Raw genomic sequence first — 12,482 nt, forward strand, 5'->3', positions numbered from 1 at the left:
GCACCATGAAAGTGTGACAGAGGGGGGAGCTCACAGTGGGCCATCATGACCTGAACAAGTGTCGCTGTACCAGATGTGCTGGAGCTCCAGTACAAACTGGAGTCTGAGCAGCCCAGTGGTGCCACAACTGACATTGCCCAAGTGTTTTTCTCAGTCCCTGTGGCAGCAGTGTGCAAGCCACTGTTCGCTGTTATGTGGAGGGGTGTCCAGTACACCTGGAATCGACTGTCCCGAGGGGGAAAGCACCACCTTCCCATTTGCCATGGACTGACTAAGGCTGCACTGGAAGAGGGTGATGCCCTGAATGTCTGCAGCACATCGGTGACATCATGGTTACAGATGCAGAATAAGGGCTGAGACCACCTCTCCTCAAGACTTTGGTGAGGGGACTTCTAGTCTGAAACCACAGGAATCCAACAGTGACCAGGAGCAGAGAGTCCCTGACCCTGGCTGGGAGGGTGAAAGGGACAGCCAGATTTACTGTGCTATGTGGATTCAATGGCCTGGCACGTGTGGTCCATGGAGTACGGGGCTGGAGGGGGACAGATACAGGGTGTGCCCTAATGCCATCAGGGTGCAAGGCCTGCACCCCTCGGGTCAGCGCCTGCCTCGGTCGCTGCCCGCGTGGCTCGAGCTGGACGGGCCCAGCTCTGCCTCTGGGGCGGCAGCGGCTCCTCGGCCCGAGGCTCCCGGGGCGGCCGTGCCCGGGGCGGGGGAACCGCAGGCGGGGCGGGCGCGGCCCCTTTAAGAGGGAGCGCAGAGCGGCGGCGCCAGGCGCGGCTGCGGCCGCTCGACGCATGCGCACATCCTGACCCCGCGACTTATTCGGTGCCGCCGGCGCGGGGCTCGCGCGCCGGGGCGGGGAGTGGCGCTGCAGCACGGCCGCGCATGCGCAGGGCGCGGCCCCGCCGTGCGCTTTGTGGCGCTGCCGGAAGCGGGCGCGGGCCGAGCGCAGCGAGCGGCGCTCCTGGTCCCGCTGCCGGAGCCGAGCGGCCGCGGCCCCGGCGGCCTGAGGGAGCGGCCCGGCCCGACATGCCTGCCGGGCCCTCGGCGCAGGTAAGGCGGCTGGGCCTCTCGCCGCGGCGCCGCCGAGCGCGGGGCCTGTGGCGCGGGCGCCGCCCGGAGCCTCCGCTGCGCTGACCTCTGCGCTGCCGCCGCGGGGCCCGCGCGGGCCGGGCGGGGCCGCGCCTTCCCCGGGGCTCCCCCCGCGCCGAGCCGGGGCCGCGGGGCGGGCGGAAGCGACCCCCGGGGACTCCCGCGGCACAGGGCCCCCCTCGGCCGTGCCCCCGCCCCGGGAGCGGCGGGAGGTGTCACCGCGCCTTCCTCCCGTGCGGGCCCTGCGAGCGGGGCCTGGCCTGGGGCAGCGCAAAGTTTGTGTCGCTGCTCCCCCGCAGACTCCGACCGCGGCCCGGGGGTGCCGAGCGTGCCCGGCCCGGGCCGGGCCTCCAGGGCTCTGCCGGGGTTCTGCTCCCCCGGCCTCGCTCGGTCTCCGGGGCCTGCGGGCTTTTATTGCTATTTATTTGGCGAGCAGTAGATGCAGCGAGGCTTCTCCCCAGGCCAAGGGTGCTGTGGCTGCGGGAGAGTCCTTCTTGGGCAGCTTGTAGAGTCCCACGAGAAACGGGACTGAGAAAGAAGTGAAATTGTAAAATAAACTGTTGAGTAAAAATTATTCTCAGTCTGAGTCAGGCAAATGCATTGTTCGTGGTTGAGCTTGTTACATGGTTTTTGGCAGAAATGAGGGGTGTGAAAACTTATTAAATTCTCAGATGACCTGCCTGGAAGATAATTTTCTTGACCCTACTGTTAAAAACGAGTGATGGTGAGAAGCAAAGTAGTAGACTGAGTAACAAAGTTTGAAAACAGAGTAACAGCCAAAACATACAAAACTGACTGATGTTTTTGCTTTCCTATTCTGCTAATCTTCAGCTATTACAGTGGGCAGCTTCTGGGCAGTGGCCTCCCCCTGCTCCCTGCCTTGGCTGGTGCCCAGCAGTGTTCCCGGGAACCAGGAGGGGGTGATGGGGACAGCGAGACCCCAACCCTGTGGCTTAAATGGCACCTTGAGTTTGAGACCCAACCTTCCCTGTGGCACAGTCATGTATTAATTTCTGCTACAGTAAGGCAATAAAATCTGACAAATTCATCTTCCCTGAGCAAGGGTAGTTGGGATTCTCTTCTCTTACACTCTGTAGCTCTGTGGCTGAATGGCCTGGGAAAGGATCACAGGAGTTCTTGTTTTTTCTGTGCCTGATCTCTTCCTTCCTGACCTTTTTTTCATTTAATAGTAATCCTGACATGCATATTCATTTATTTTTTAACAAAATACTCACTTAAAATGCCAACTTTCTGCTAGTCTTTCTCTCAGATAGGTCTTCTGTTTGGCTCTTGCTATTTTTATTTTTTGCCTGCTCCCTGCCTGTTATCCTTTACACACAGTGTGTGCCTTGAGGAGAGCTGACCTGTTGGGTGGCTCTAACAAAGAGCTGTGCTTTGTCTGTCCTGGTGGCTTAATACCAGAGGTGCTGAGTTAGGCTGAGCTACATGGAGGTCACTTTCTCCAACATGAACTTGCAGAGTGCTGAGACAAGTGGGCACATGGCAGCTGTCTGTTCTCAGGATGTCACAGGCCTGAGGAAAATTGCTCATAAACCTCCCTGCTGTGTGCTTTGGGGAAGGCAGGTTGTGGTAGGATGGCATTTTGGCAAAAATTGTTTACTCTAGAGAGCAGATGTTGGTACTGTTGGATAGGAGAGGTCGTGTTAATTGCAGGGATTTCTTGCTTTATGGGAAATGCTTACAGAGCATATCTAATATTGCAGAACTTTGATGTAGACCCTTTATGTGGATGCTTCTCTGGTTTAGGTTCAATTAGGCCTTCAACCTTCCTTGAGTATCTCTGCTGATGGTCTTTGCATCTACTGTACTACTGACCACTGCCTCTGCTCTGATTTTTTGGTTCTACTAAAACCCAGTATGGATCCACCTTTGGGACAGCTCGTCCTTGTGCTTGAAATTCTTTTGCATTGTGGGCAAGCACCTCATTGGACATGTGAAGCTGCTGAGTGTGAAGGACTAAACGTTCCCGTTTGCCCCCAGCACTGCCCTCCCTCAGCACACGATTTCTGAGGAGCTGCTCCATACACAGGGATTGAGTCTCTGACCTCTCCCCTGCGCACACTCCAAACACCCCACCTGAATTTAGGCTCTGACCTACTGCCCCTTCCTTCAAAGTAACTGCAGGATGTGGCTGTGTTTACTTAGGTAATTCTCACTGTCTAACTTCAGTCATCCAGGAGTTTAAATATTTTGGCTGCAGATGTTCATATTAAGTTTTTGGGAACTGGAAATAGAACTTCTTATTTTATGGACTCATTACTATAAGTTCTTTCACGCTCACCAGCTTGAGAACCGAGGATCTTTGGTCTTAAATGCTGAAACATCCAATTTCAGTGGTTTATATGGTGATAGCTGCTGAAACATCTGGAGGAAATACATTGAAACCAGATTATTTACCACATTAAGGAATATTGGAATTGTGCTCGGTTTCTTAGTAGGTGATAAATATTTTAACTTCACGTGTCTGCTTTGTTTTGCCAGTGTTAATGCTGACAATTTTTTTCCAGGTCTGTCTGTGGGAATCTGGAGATGTTTTATTTAGTGCAGCCTTCAGGAACATACAGTGAACATATAGTATACAAGAGTGTGTAAAACTGCTTGGTAAACTTCAGGGGTTTATTTACTCTTCTTTCACCCCTCCTCTTAATTAGCCTTCTGAGAATCCTTAATGATTTGAACTCTAATAAGACATGTGTATGTGAAGTATGATTATTCAGCTGCATGAAACTTGGGAGATATTAGTTGGGCCAGTGAGGGTCCTTTATGGAAGCTGAAGTACAGGAGTCAAAATCAGGGTATGCTATTGATGTGGTATGACAGTTGCTTTTTTTTGTCTTCAATTTGTTGTTGCTGTTTCAGTAATGAGTGATAAATGCAGGCTCTCTGAAGGGAGAGGGTCCTGCTGCTGCACAGCATTAGGTGCCTTTGGTCTAAGGCAAACTACAGAGCTGTCAGTGTGTGGAATCTGTCAGAGCACTGGCTCGGATACCATCGTGTGGGGAGACTTTCCAGCCTTTTTTAACTCATGTCCGGTTATGAGAAGCTGCACACTAGATGAGTTTAGCTGTACACCAATCCTAATAGATGGCAGCAATTTCCAATTCAAGTGGCAGTTGAAGTGGAGTCTTAAATGAAACTTCTAATCCTCACAAATAAAAACTTCTAACTGCTAAACGTAAGGGGCAAATAGATTGATATCCTGAGAAGTCCCCCTCATAAGGATTTTGCATCTGAAACAATTACTTGTTTCAGTATTCCTTGTGTATGGATAAGACTAACAGAAGATTTTTTTTTTTATGGCAAGACCAAAGGAAGCCTCAAATATTAATACGATACAGATTCAATCATTAAATTTGTGTATGATGGTCAGGCAGCAGGCTGTGCCTGTGTGGTACCAGAGGTTTTGGCTACCCTGTCCTGTTGCTAAACCTCTTAAACACGACATATTGTACAGATATTCTATACAGATATCCTGTATCTGTTACAAGTGCTGCTCCTTGGAAGTGTGGAAGGGTCACCCAGAAAGGCTTTTCATCTTTGCTTTATCATGGCAGGGAGCTGCATGAAGGTGGGTGGTTGTATCCTAGTGCAATGAGAGTTTTCCAAAATGCAGTAGGATTTGGGAATCCTTGTCCTTTCTGAGTTTTGTGTTCTAGATGAGAAAGCTTCTACACAGGCATTGCGTGCAGTTTGCTTGGGCTGCACTGCGTTTCCACACACCTGGGCACCCTGCTCTGGGCCGAGGGAGAACAGCCACAGAGGGAGAGCAGCCACAGGCCTGCGCTGTGCTTATCACATCTGATAAGCTCCTACCATGAGCCTTCACTTCAGCCCTGCAACCAGAGGGTGGCTATGGAAAGGACATGCTGCTTTATCAGTTCCAATCAGTTTATTTAAATCAGCCTCCTCAAATGGTGTTACCTACTTCTAATGAGCTTGTGTCACAGGAGAGGGATGGAGAGTGCTTCTCTTCCCTCATAGGGAGCAGCAAAGCTGGGGGGCAAGGGAGAAGGGAGACTCTGCTCTGGGGGTAGAGGCACAGGGCTGTGGGACTGAGAGGAGAAGGGGAGGTCCTGGAAAGTGGATGATATCTCACTTCTGTGCCTTCTGCTTCAACTTCAGACAAGCTGGAGACTAAGATGGTGTTCAGGTGGGACCGAAGAGGTAAGATAAAGAGACTGTGGCTGTAGGATACGAAAGGAGAAGTATGGAAACTTAGATAATGAAGCTAAACAGAGACTGAAACCATCACTGATGATTGTAGGATTTCGGGGCTTTTGTTTGTTTCAGGGCTTTTGTTTGTTTCGGAGGGTTTTTTTGTAGTGGATATTTGGGTTTTTTATCCTGTTTTTTTGTTGGTTTTCTTTTGTTGTTTTGGGCTTTTTTTCTGTGTGTGTGGTGGTTTGGTTTGGTTTTGGGTTTTTTTGTGTGTGACTTCTCTGTCATGGAATTGTTGTTTTTCTCTAAGCCTAAGAGTTTTGCCTGCAGTGACAGGAGCATTCCCCCTTCCCCAGCCCGCAGAGGAGGGAAGAGTGAAGGATGTAGGGGATGTGCTTCCTGCAGGCTGCTGCTGCTCTGGTTAATTCACTTTCAGTTGAGCACATGTGATTGCTACCTCAAACCAGAAAGGATGTAGTTTGGAAGACCAAGATCTTGCTGCCTCACTTTCCCTCCTCTCTTGAAGGGAATGGTCAGGATTTTTACATGGGTTTTGAGTGTAAATAAACACTTGGGGAGTCAGCTAAATATGCAGACCTGTTTAAATGGCGGCTTGTCCCTAGGAAGGTGTATTTCTAGGCCTGGCTTCTTGTTTGGTTTTGGGCCAAGGAATGCCTAAGAGTTGTTCAAAACATTCCCTGTATAACTAACTGGCTTCCAAATTGTGCCAGGCAAGTGTAGTTGGCAAACAGACCTTGGAGTGCCATTCGTGACAGCTTGAGCTGATCTAAGCTGTGGCTGTTGGACACTCCTAGCTTTTCTCCTGTGCCAACCCTGTGGTCAGCTGGCTCAGATAAGGGATAAAAGACTGCTGGTGCTGGTGGGAGAGGAGGAAAGGAGATGATGCAGTTGCAGTTGTGGTGGCTCGGGCTGCCACGGTGCCACCTGGTGCCACCTGCTCGAGCAGCAGTGTGATGTTGTTGTGAGCAGGTACAAAGCCTGCTGCTGTCAGAGGGTGCTCCTGCCACCCCTCTGGCCCTGGGTCCTCGCTGCTCCATTGTGTTGGCACAGATGTTTGTCTCATCTGAGTTAGATCAGATCTTGATTCACCTAAAAGCTGTCTCAGCAGACAAAACTGGGTGCTGGCTTAGCTCTCTGGATGTTTTGATGTGTGGATCAAACCTGGCTGCATGTGGCAGATCTCCCTGAGCTGAGGCTGGAGGGCATTCCCATGCCTGGCTGCTGCCCTGCCCCGGGGGGCTCTGCCCGGGCTCCAGCCCTGTCCCTGCACAGCAGTGGGTGCTGTGGGTGCTGCTGGGGACACAAGGGTGCTGCTCCCTGAGAGGGACTGTGGAAGCACAGCTTAACTTTTGCTGCTTCTAATTGCCTCCCTTGGTTGTGGTTTCACAGCAATGCCAAAAAACCCACCCTAAACCTCCACCACTGCAAAAACCTGGTTAGTTCATGGTCACTTGGCTTCCTGATCTCAGACTACAGTGAGGGGAAAAGCACAACTGCAGTTGTGCTGGGATTGTTGCTGATTGGAGAACTGTGTCTCCTCTCTAGTTCTGAGAGTGCTCCCTGAGAAATTTCCTAGTGGCTTTTCTGTCTGGACTCTGTGGGACAAATGTAGATTTTTAGAGAGTGACTGTGTGTGTTGACTTTACAAAGATTTGAAATGCATTAGAGCATACCCCAATGCCTAAGGTTTGGTACATGTATATGATGAAACTGTAAAGTGATGCTGGGTTTAAGTTAGTGATGCACTAGGACTCAGTCAGTCCTGAACTCACTGCAGATAAAGGGCACTCTTCACTATCACTCAAACACATTTTTCAACTACCAGTTTTGAGTAGTGCATGTTGTAGGAGACATACCTTATGAATGTGAAAGAGGCTGAATTTTTGTCTTCTGAGATGACTCAGGTTTTCCTGAAAGTTCCCTGGTATCTATTTTTAACTACTATTGAGGTAAAAAAGGGAAAAAGGGATGAATTGCAGCCATTGCTTCTATGAGCAATATACTTGTAGAACTATTTTCTACTTAGCTGAAGATGCCATGTAAGTGAGAGCATCTTTCCTACAAAGATGAGGCAAGCAGAAGTGTGAGGTGAAGTTGCTTCTCAAGTTTAAGTGTCTCAAATGGGCTGATAGTCCCAAGATGAAACTTTCTGTAATCTCTAATAAAGCTCTTGGCTATATTAAAACATATTAAGGTTGAAGAACAGCTGTTGGAATCTCTTCCTGGTCTTCAAATGTATGACGTGGACATGTGCATCTTGAATTTACAAGGGTCTGGATTGTGACACACAGCCTCAGTTTGGTAACTCATGTCACAGACACTTCTACTAATCGTCTTTTTTCTTTCCTTGCCCCCCCAGGTGTTGTTTGGATTGTAGCATAGAGGCACTATGTACTCAGAGTGGAGATCCTTGCATCTTGTCATTCAAAATGATCAGGGGAATACCAGTGTACTTCACAGCTATCCTGAGAACGTGGGGAGAGAAGTGGCAAATGCAGTGGTGCGTCCGCTTGGACAAGCTTTAATTACATCATCTGTTGGAAGTGAGAGTTTACTAAAAACAGACAAAGAAGTAAGTGCATTTCTTGGAGATCATAGCTTTCAGAGTGGCAACTTAATGGTTTTCTATAGCCTCTTTTATTTTTCTCTTTTTAATAGTCCAAGTTTTATGAAATGTGTTACAGTTTTAGGTTACTAATCTACATAAGGCTTCTATTAACAGCTAGTTCATCATCAGTTCCGAAGAACTCTCTCTACAGGTTAGGCTTAAGAGATTCAGGATTTCAGAGTGATTTGTAGTTTATTCATATTCTTCATAATATCATGATATACAAGTTAGTGGTTTAGCGTTTTCTTGCAGGATATGTTAAATAGAATTGCCCATACCACATAACTACTTCTGTTGAGTTAGAACCAATGTGCTCTGACCATTATTTACTTGCTAATATTTCTTTTTAATAACTTTTGCTTTGTGTTTGGTAGGTAAAATGGACTATGGAGGTGGTTTGTTATGGACTGACTCTCCCTCTGGACGGCGATACTGTGAAATACTGTGTGGATGTATATACAGATTGGATTATGGCTCTTGTGTTACCTAAGGACTCCATTCCTTTACCTGTTATTAAGGAACCAAACCTTTATGTTCAAAGCATTCTCAAACATCTCCAAAATCTCTTTGTACCGAGGTGAGTGTTAGGGCTGGGGTGCTCAGGAGGCTGAGTCCAAGCTGTTGTCAGGGGATAACCTGTCAGAGACCTCGTGAGGCACAGAGGTTCATGACTAAAATAAGACTGGTTTTGCTGCAAGATTAGGAGGAACATGTTTCTCCACACCTGTTCTGTAATTTTCAGTAGCAAATTGAATTGTTGCTGCTAGGTTTAGGTGGTCAGAATCACAGATCATTCATAGACTTTAGTGTTTACTGTCCTAAGAAGATCTGTCTCTGTTGGATGACTGGAGGGTGGGGGAAAGGCTGAAGAGCATCACTGTGCAACCGTGTGCTTTTTATTGTGTAAAACTGAGATAACCAAGAGCACCTCATGGCAGTCCCAGCCTTTGGTGATGCGAGATTTGACCTGATGTGCTGGAGGATCTTGCAGTAAGTGACTGCTTTGTGACTGCATCTTGCTGCCTCTTAAATGGGCATGGCTATGCTGACTCTGCTTCACTGGTAGTTTTGAAAGAATCCCATGGAAGTGTGCTAGCTGCCTGACATCCTTGGATGTTGATGTTAAATAGACATGTTTCTACATCTTGGATCCAAGATATGATCCAACATCATACCTTGTTTATAATTTATGGCAAGTTTACCTGCTACTGTTGAGCATGTGTATCAGATATGTAAGAGGATATTCACTTGACTTCAGATCGATGTTTAGTATATGTCCATAAGTATCAGATCATCTGCTTTTATCAGTATTAATAATATATCACTGCAAGTGGACTTCAAAGTGCTCTGCTGCACTTGGGTCACTCCACTTTACCTGCAGGCTTTGTTAATAAAGGACTTTGAATAATAACTTATGCAAATTCAGACAAGGACTTCATTGCTATTTACTGATTGCTTCAAAAATCTGCCACCTACCCTTAGTGGTTGTTGCTTTTAACTTGTGAAAATGCATTTTAATTCCCATTAAAGGATGGTCAGGGCAATGGCACAAGTCTGCAGAAAGCAAGCTTGTGGGTTAGACTGCTGCAGGAGGTTGTCTCAGCTTTAATACTTGCAGAATACAGTCTGCTGTCTGGGATCCTTTATTCCCTTGGCACAGTAGAGAAGTTCTTCACTAGTCCATTAAATAGTTGTTTGTGTCATCCCTTGCCTGCTCTCACACCAGGGGCCCTGGTAGCAGGCAGCTCAATAGTCCAGCTTCTTGCATGCTCTTGGCACAAGCTGCCATTTCACCCTTCTCTCCCAAATTCATGGTTGGAGCTTGATGCAGGGTGGTAGACTACACGTGATGACTGTTGAATGCAGTAATTAACATTTAGAGACGGGGGACTGAAAAATCATTATTTTAAACACTGCCCACCCCTCCAGTATAACTAGTCTATGGTTTTTCTTTCAAGAGTCTCTGAGATTTATCTGAAACACTGATTTTTTTCATGGCTGCTGCTGTCAACGTTTGGTGTTCAAGTCCCTGCTCTGTTTTCAGAAAAAAGAACTCCAAGTTTTGCCCTCCAGGGAGCTGTGTTCAGAATTCACTCCAGCAACAGGAGGAATTTCTATTCTGGAAATGAAATGCAGAACTGAGTTGTGCACACCTGGCTTGAGTAAAAGCAAAGGCTCAGTCTAACATGCCTGTGGTGGGGCAGAGGAGAGTAATTTCTGGGCTTACCTTACTGATGCAGGTTGCTGGTGCTGATGGGCTCCTGTAGAATACTTACCCTGGAGCTCTACTAGCAACCTGTGTTGAACTATCTCCTGGAAAAATCTCCTGTTCTTCCGTTGAAAATACTAAGCCTTTATTATAAGCCTCTGTCCTATGGAGGGTTGTGATTAAAATAGCTTCCTTCCTCATCCTAGTTCCCTGGAAATGATGTAGCTGTTGGCTTGGCTGCCTTAAAAGTGGTGGCCCAGAGTTGTGGGGAGGTTTCAGACCCTGAGGAGGATGCATAGCTGAGGTGTGAAATGCAGCAGCCTGAAGTGGGCACTTCAATGTAAATGGCACCTCAGGAGCTTGTGTACACTGGTACAGAGTAGGTGTGCATAGACCATTCTAGTCTGAGTGCTCAGCTGAATCAAATGTTTACATGCATGGTCCTTGAAACAGTATGGTGCTGAAAAATGAAACTCTGAAAGCTGGGTGAATCAAGTTGCCTTTCCTCTCTCTGCTGGAGTGACTGGAAGGAGTGTGCTTCTGTCCTTCCTTCCAGCACTGACCCTTGGTCCACCCCGAAGAAACACTTTGTTGACATATTTGAGCAGTCCCCAGGTGACCCCCAAACTTTTCATCTCTGGAAACCCTAGAGTATTCAGGAAGTCTTGAAGATTACTTAAGCAATAGTGCTTATTGCTACTGTCAGGTAAAGTTTCAGTGCCACAAACACTGTTGGAAGCGCAGAAAGGAAATATGAGAACTCTCTCCTGTGTCTTGCCTCCGCAGGAGATTGGGGTGCAGTTACCAGGGTCCTCTGTGCAACAAAAATGTCTGGAATTGCTTAAGAGACCATGGAACAGGTGACTGTCCAAGTGCTTTTTTGTAATAACTTCATATGCTTCTCACAGAATCTCATGAGAACAGTGCTTGTTGCAAGGGAGTGTGGCCAAAAGCAAAGTTCTATAGAAATCCAGATACCTAGAAATGGTGCAACCAAAACTTACCATTGGGTTGACTTTGTGAACAAGAGGAACTTATAGATGGACAGGGACCTTTGAGTTGCTTTTGTGAGATTAGCTCAGAAGTATCCTCAGAAGCATGTGGAGCTCCTATATATTTTTTACAGATTCTCTAAATTATTAGGGAAACAAGTCTCGAAACAGGCTTGGAAGCTTTAAGCCTTTGTAGATTAAGGATATCTTTTGGTTTGAAGTATCTGCTCTGTTGTTGCTCAGACAAAAAATAGTGCTATAAGCAAGGCAGGGCTTCTTCTTGTTGTTCTACAGAAATTCTGTGTTACGATCTAGCACTGCCATCCAGCACTGAGGTCCTGAACTGTGGCTGGTGGTCTGCAATTTTGCATTAGACATTGTCTTGTCTCTTTGTAATCTTGTTTCCAGTACTGTAACACAGCATTTATGCTATAAAGATAAGAGCTGATAGTATTTAGTGGATCAGCACATTCTTGGGCTTCTTGCCATGCAACATGACTTGTGGGTTATATCACACTGAAAGTGTTTGGTAGGAATACTCCTTAGTGGTCCAGTGGAAGGTAATACTTCTACGATTTTTTTGGTCATCCCTTCAGTAAGTGGTAGGAGGGATGAGGAAATGGTGCACAGGTTGAAATATGCCTTACATATATTGCACACTCTAATTTGTAGGCTCTTTCACCCTTTAAACTTTTAGGCTTCCTCAGCTCTGTTTACCAGTGTCCTCAGATACTGCCCAGAACGTGTCATGTTACTGTTTTGTACATGTTCTGCCTTGTCCAGACTAACAGGTGGAAAGAGGTGATGCTGCTTTGTGCTGCTTCTGCAACACTTCATGTTGAGTGACTCAGCAGTGCCACTGTGGATCTGATCATTATTACAGAGAAAACTTTGATAATATGAAATAATTTCCTTTCTTCCTTACTTGCTCCCAGTTGCTTGGATTTACAGAAAAAGATGTAGAAAGCGGTCATTAAAAGGAAAATCAGACTCAGGGAAGAAGGGATAAGAGTTGACTTGGAAGCAAGAGGAGAACTAGGAAGAATTTAAATTAGTTTGCTAGCAATATTTCTCCTAGTTTTGCCACTTCTGGATTATGTATGTAACAATTCATGATGTCTCAACTACATTCTCATTATTTGGCCCAGGCTAAATTCCTTTGAGATGATGGGTTGTGCTTGCTCCAGTGAGTGTTCACTCTATGGCAGAGTCTCTGTCTGACGGTACATCTTGTGCTCATTGAGGCAGGGTCGGAATGCCTAGAGACAGAGTTAGGGTGCACAGAAGCATGTTCCTGGCTCCCCTTCAGTTATGTTTCCTCTTGTAACTCCTGAAAATTGACAACAGTTGTCAACTGAAGTTCTGTTCCTCAAGCATT

General features: G+C 47.1%; 1 protein-coding gene across 4 annotated transcripts in view; it reads left to right on the top strand.

The window, feature by feature from the left end:
• The first annotated feature begins 906 nt into the window (after positions 1–906).
• RALGAPB (Ral GTPase activating protein non-catalytic subunit beta) overlaps positions 907–12,482 on the top strand; it is a 63,846-nt gene continuing 52,270 nt past the window's right edge. For all 4 annotated transcript variants that reach the window (XM_064674400.1, XM_064674401.1, XM_064674403.1 and 1 more), the window contains exons 1-3: positions 907–1,056; positions 7,655–7,867; positions 8,278–8,480. In XM_064674400.1, coding sequence (XP_064530470.1) covers positions 7,685–7,867; positions 8,278–8,480 — 386 coding nt within the window. In that variant the 5' untranslated portion in view covers positions 907–1,056; positions 7,655–7,684. The remainder of the gene's footprint in view (positions 1,057–7,654; positions 7,868–8,277; positions 8,481–12,482) is intronic.

Source organism: Pseudopipra pipra, chromosome 17 (assembly GCF_036250125.1).
Source record: "Pseudopipra pipra isolate bDixPip1 chromosome 17, bDixPip1.hap1, whole genome shotgun sequence".
Classification (NCBI taxonomy): domain Eukaryota; kingdom Metazoa; phylum Chordata; class Aves; order Passeriformes; family Pipridae; genus Pseudopipra; species Pseudopipra pipra.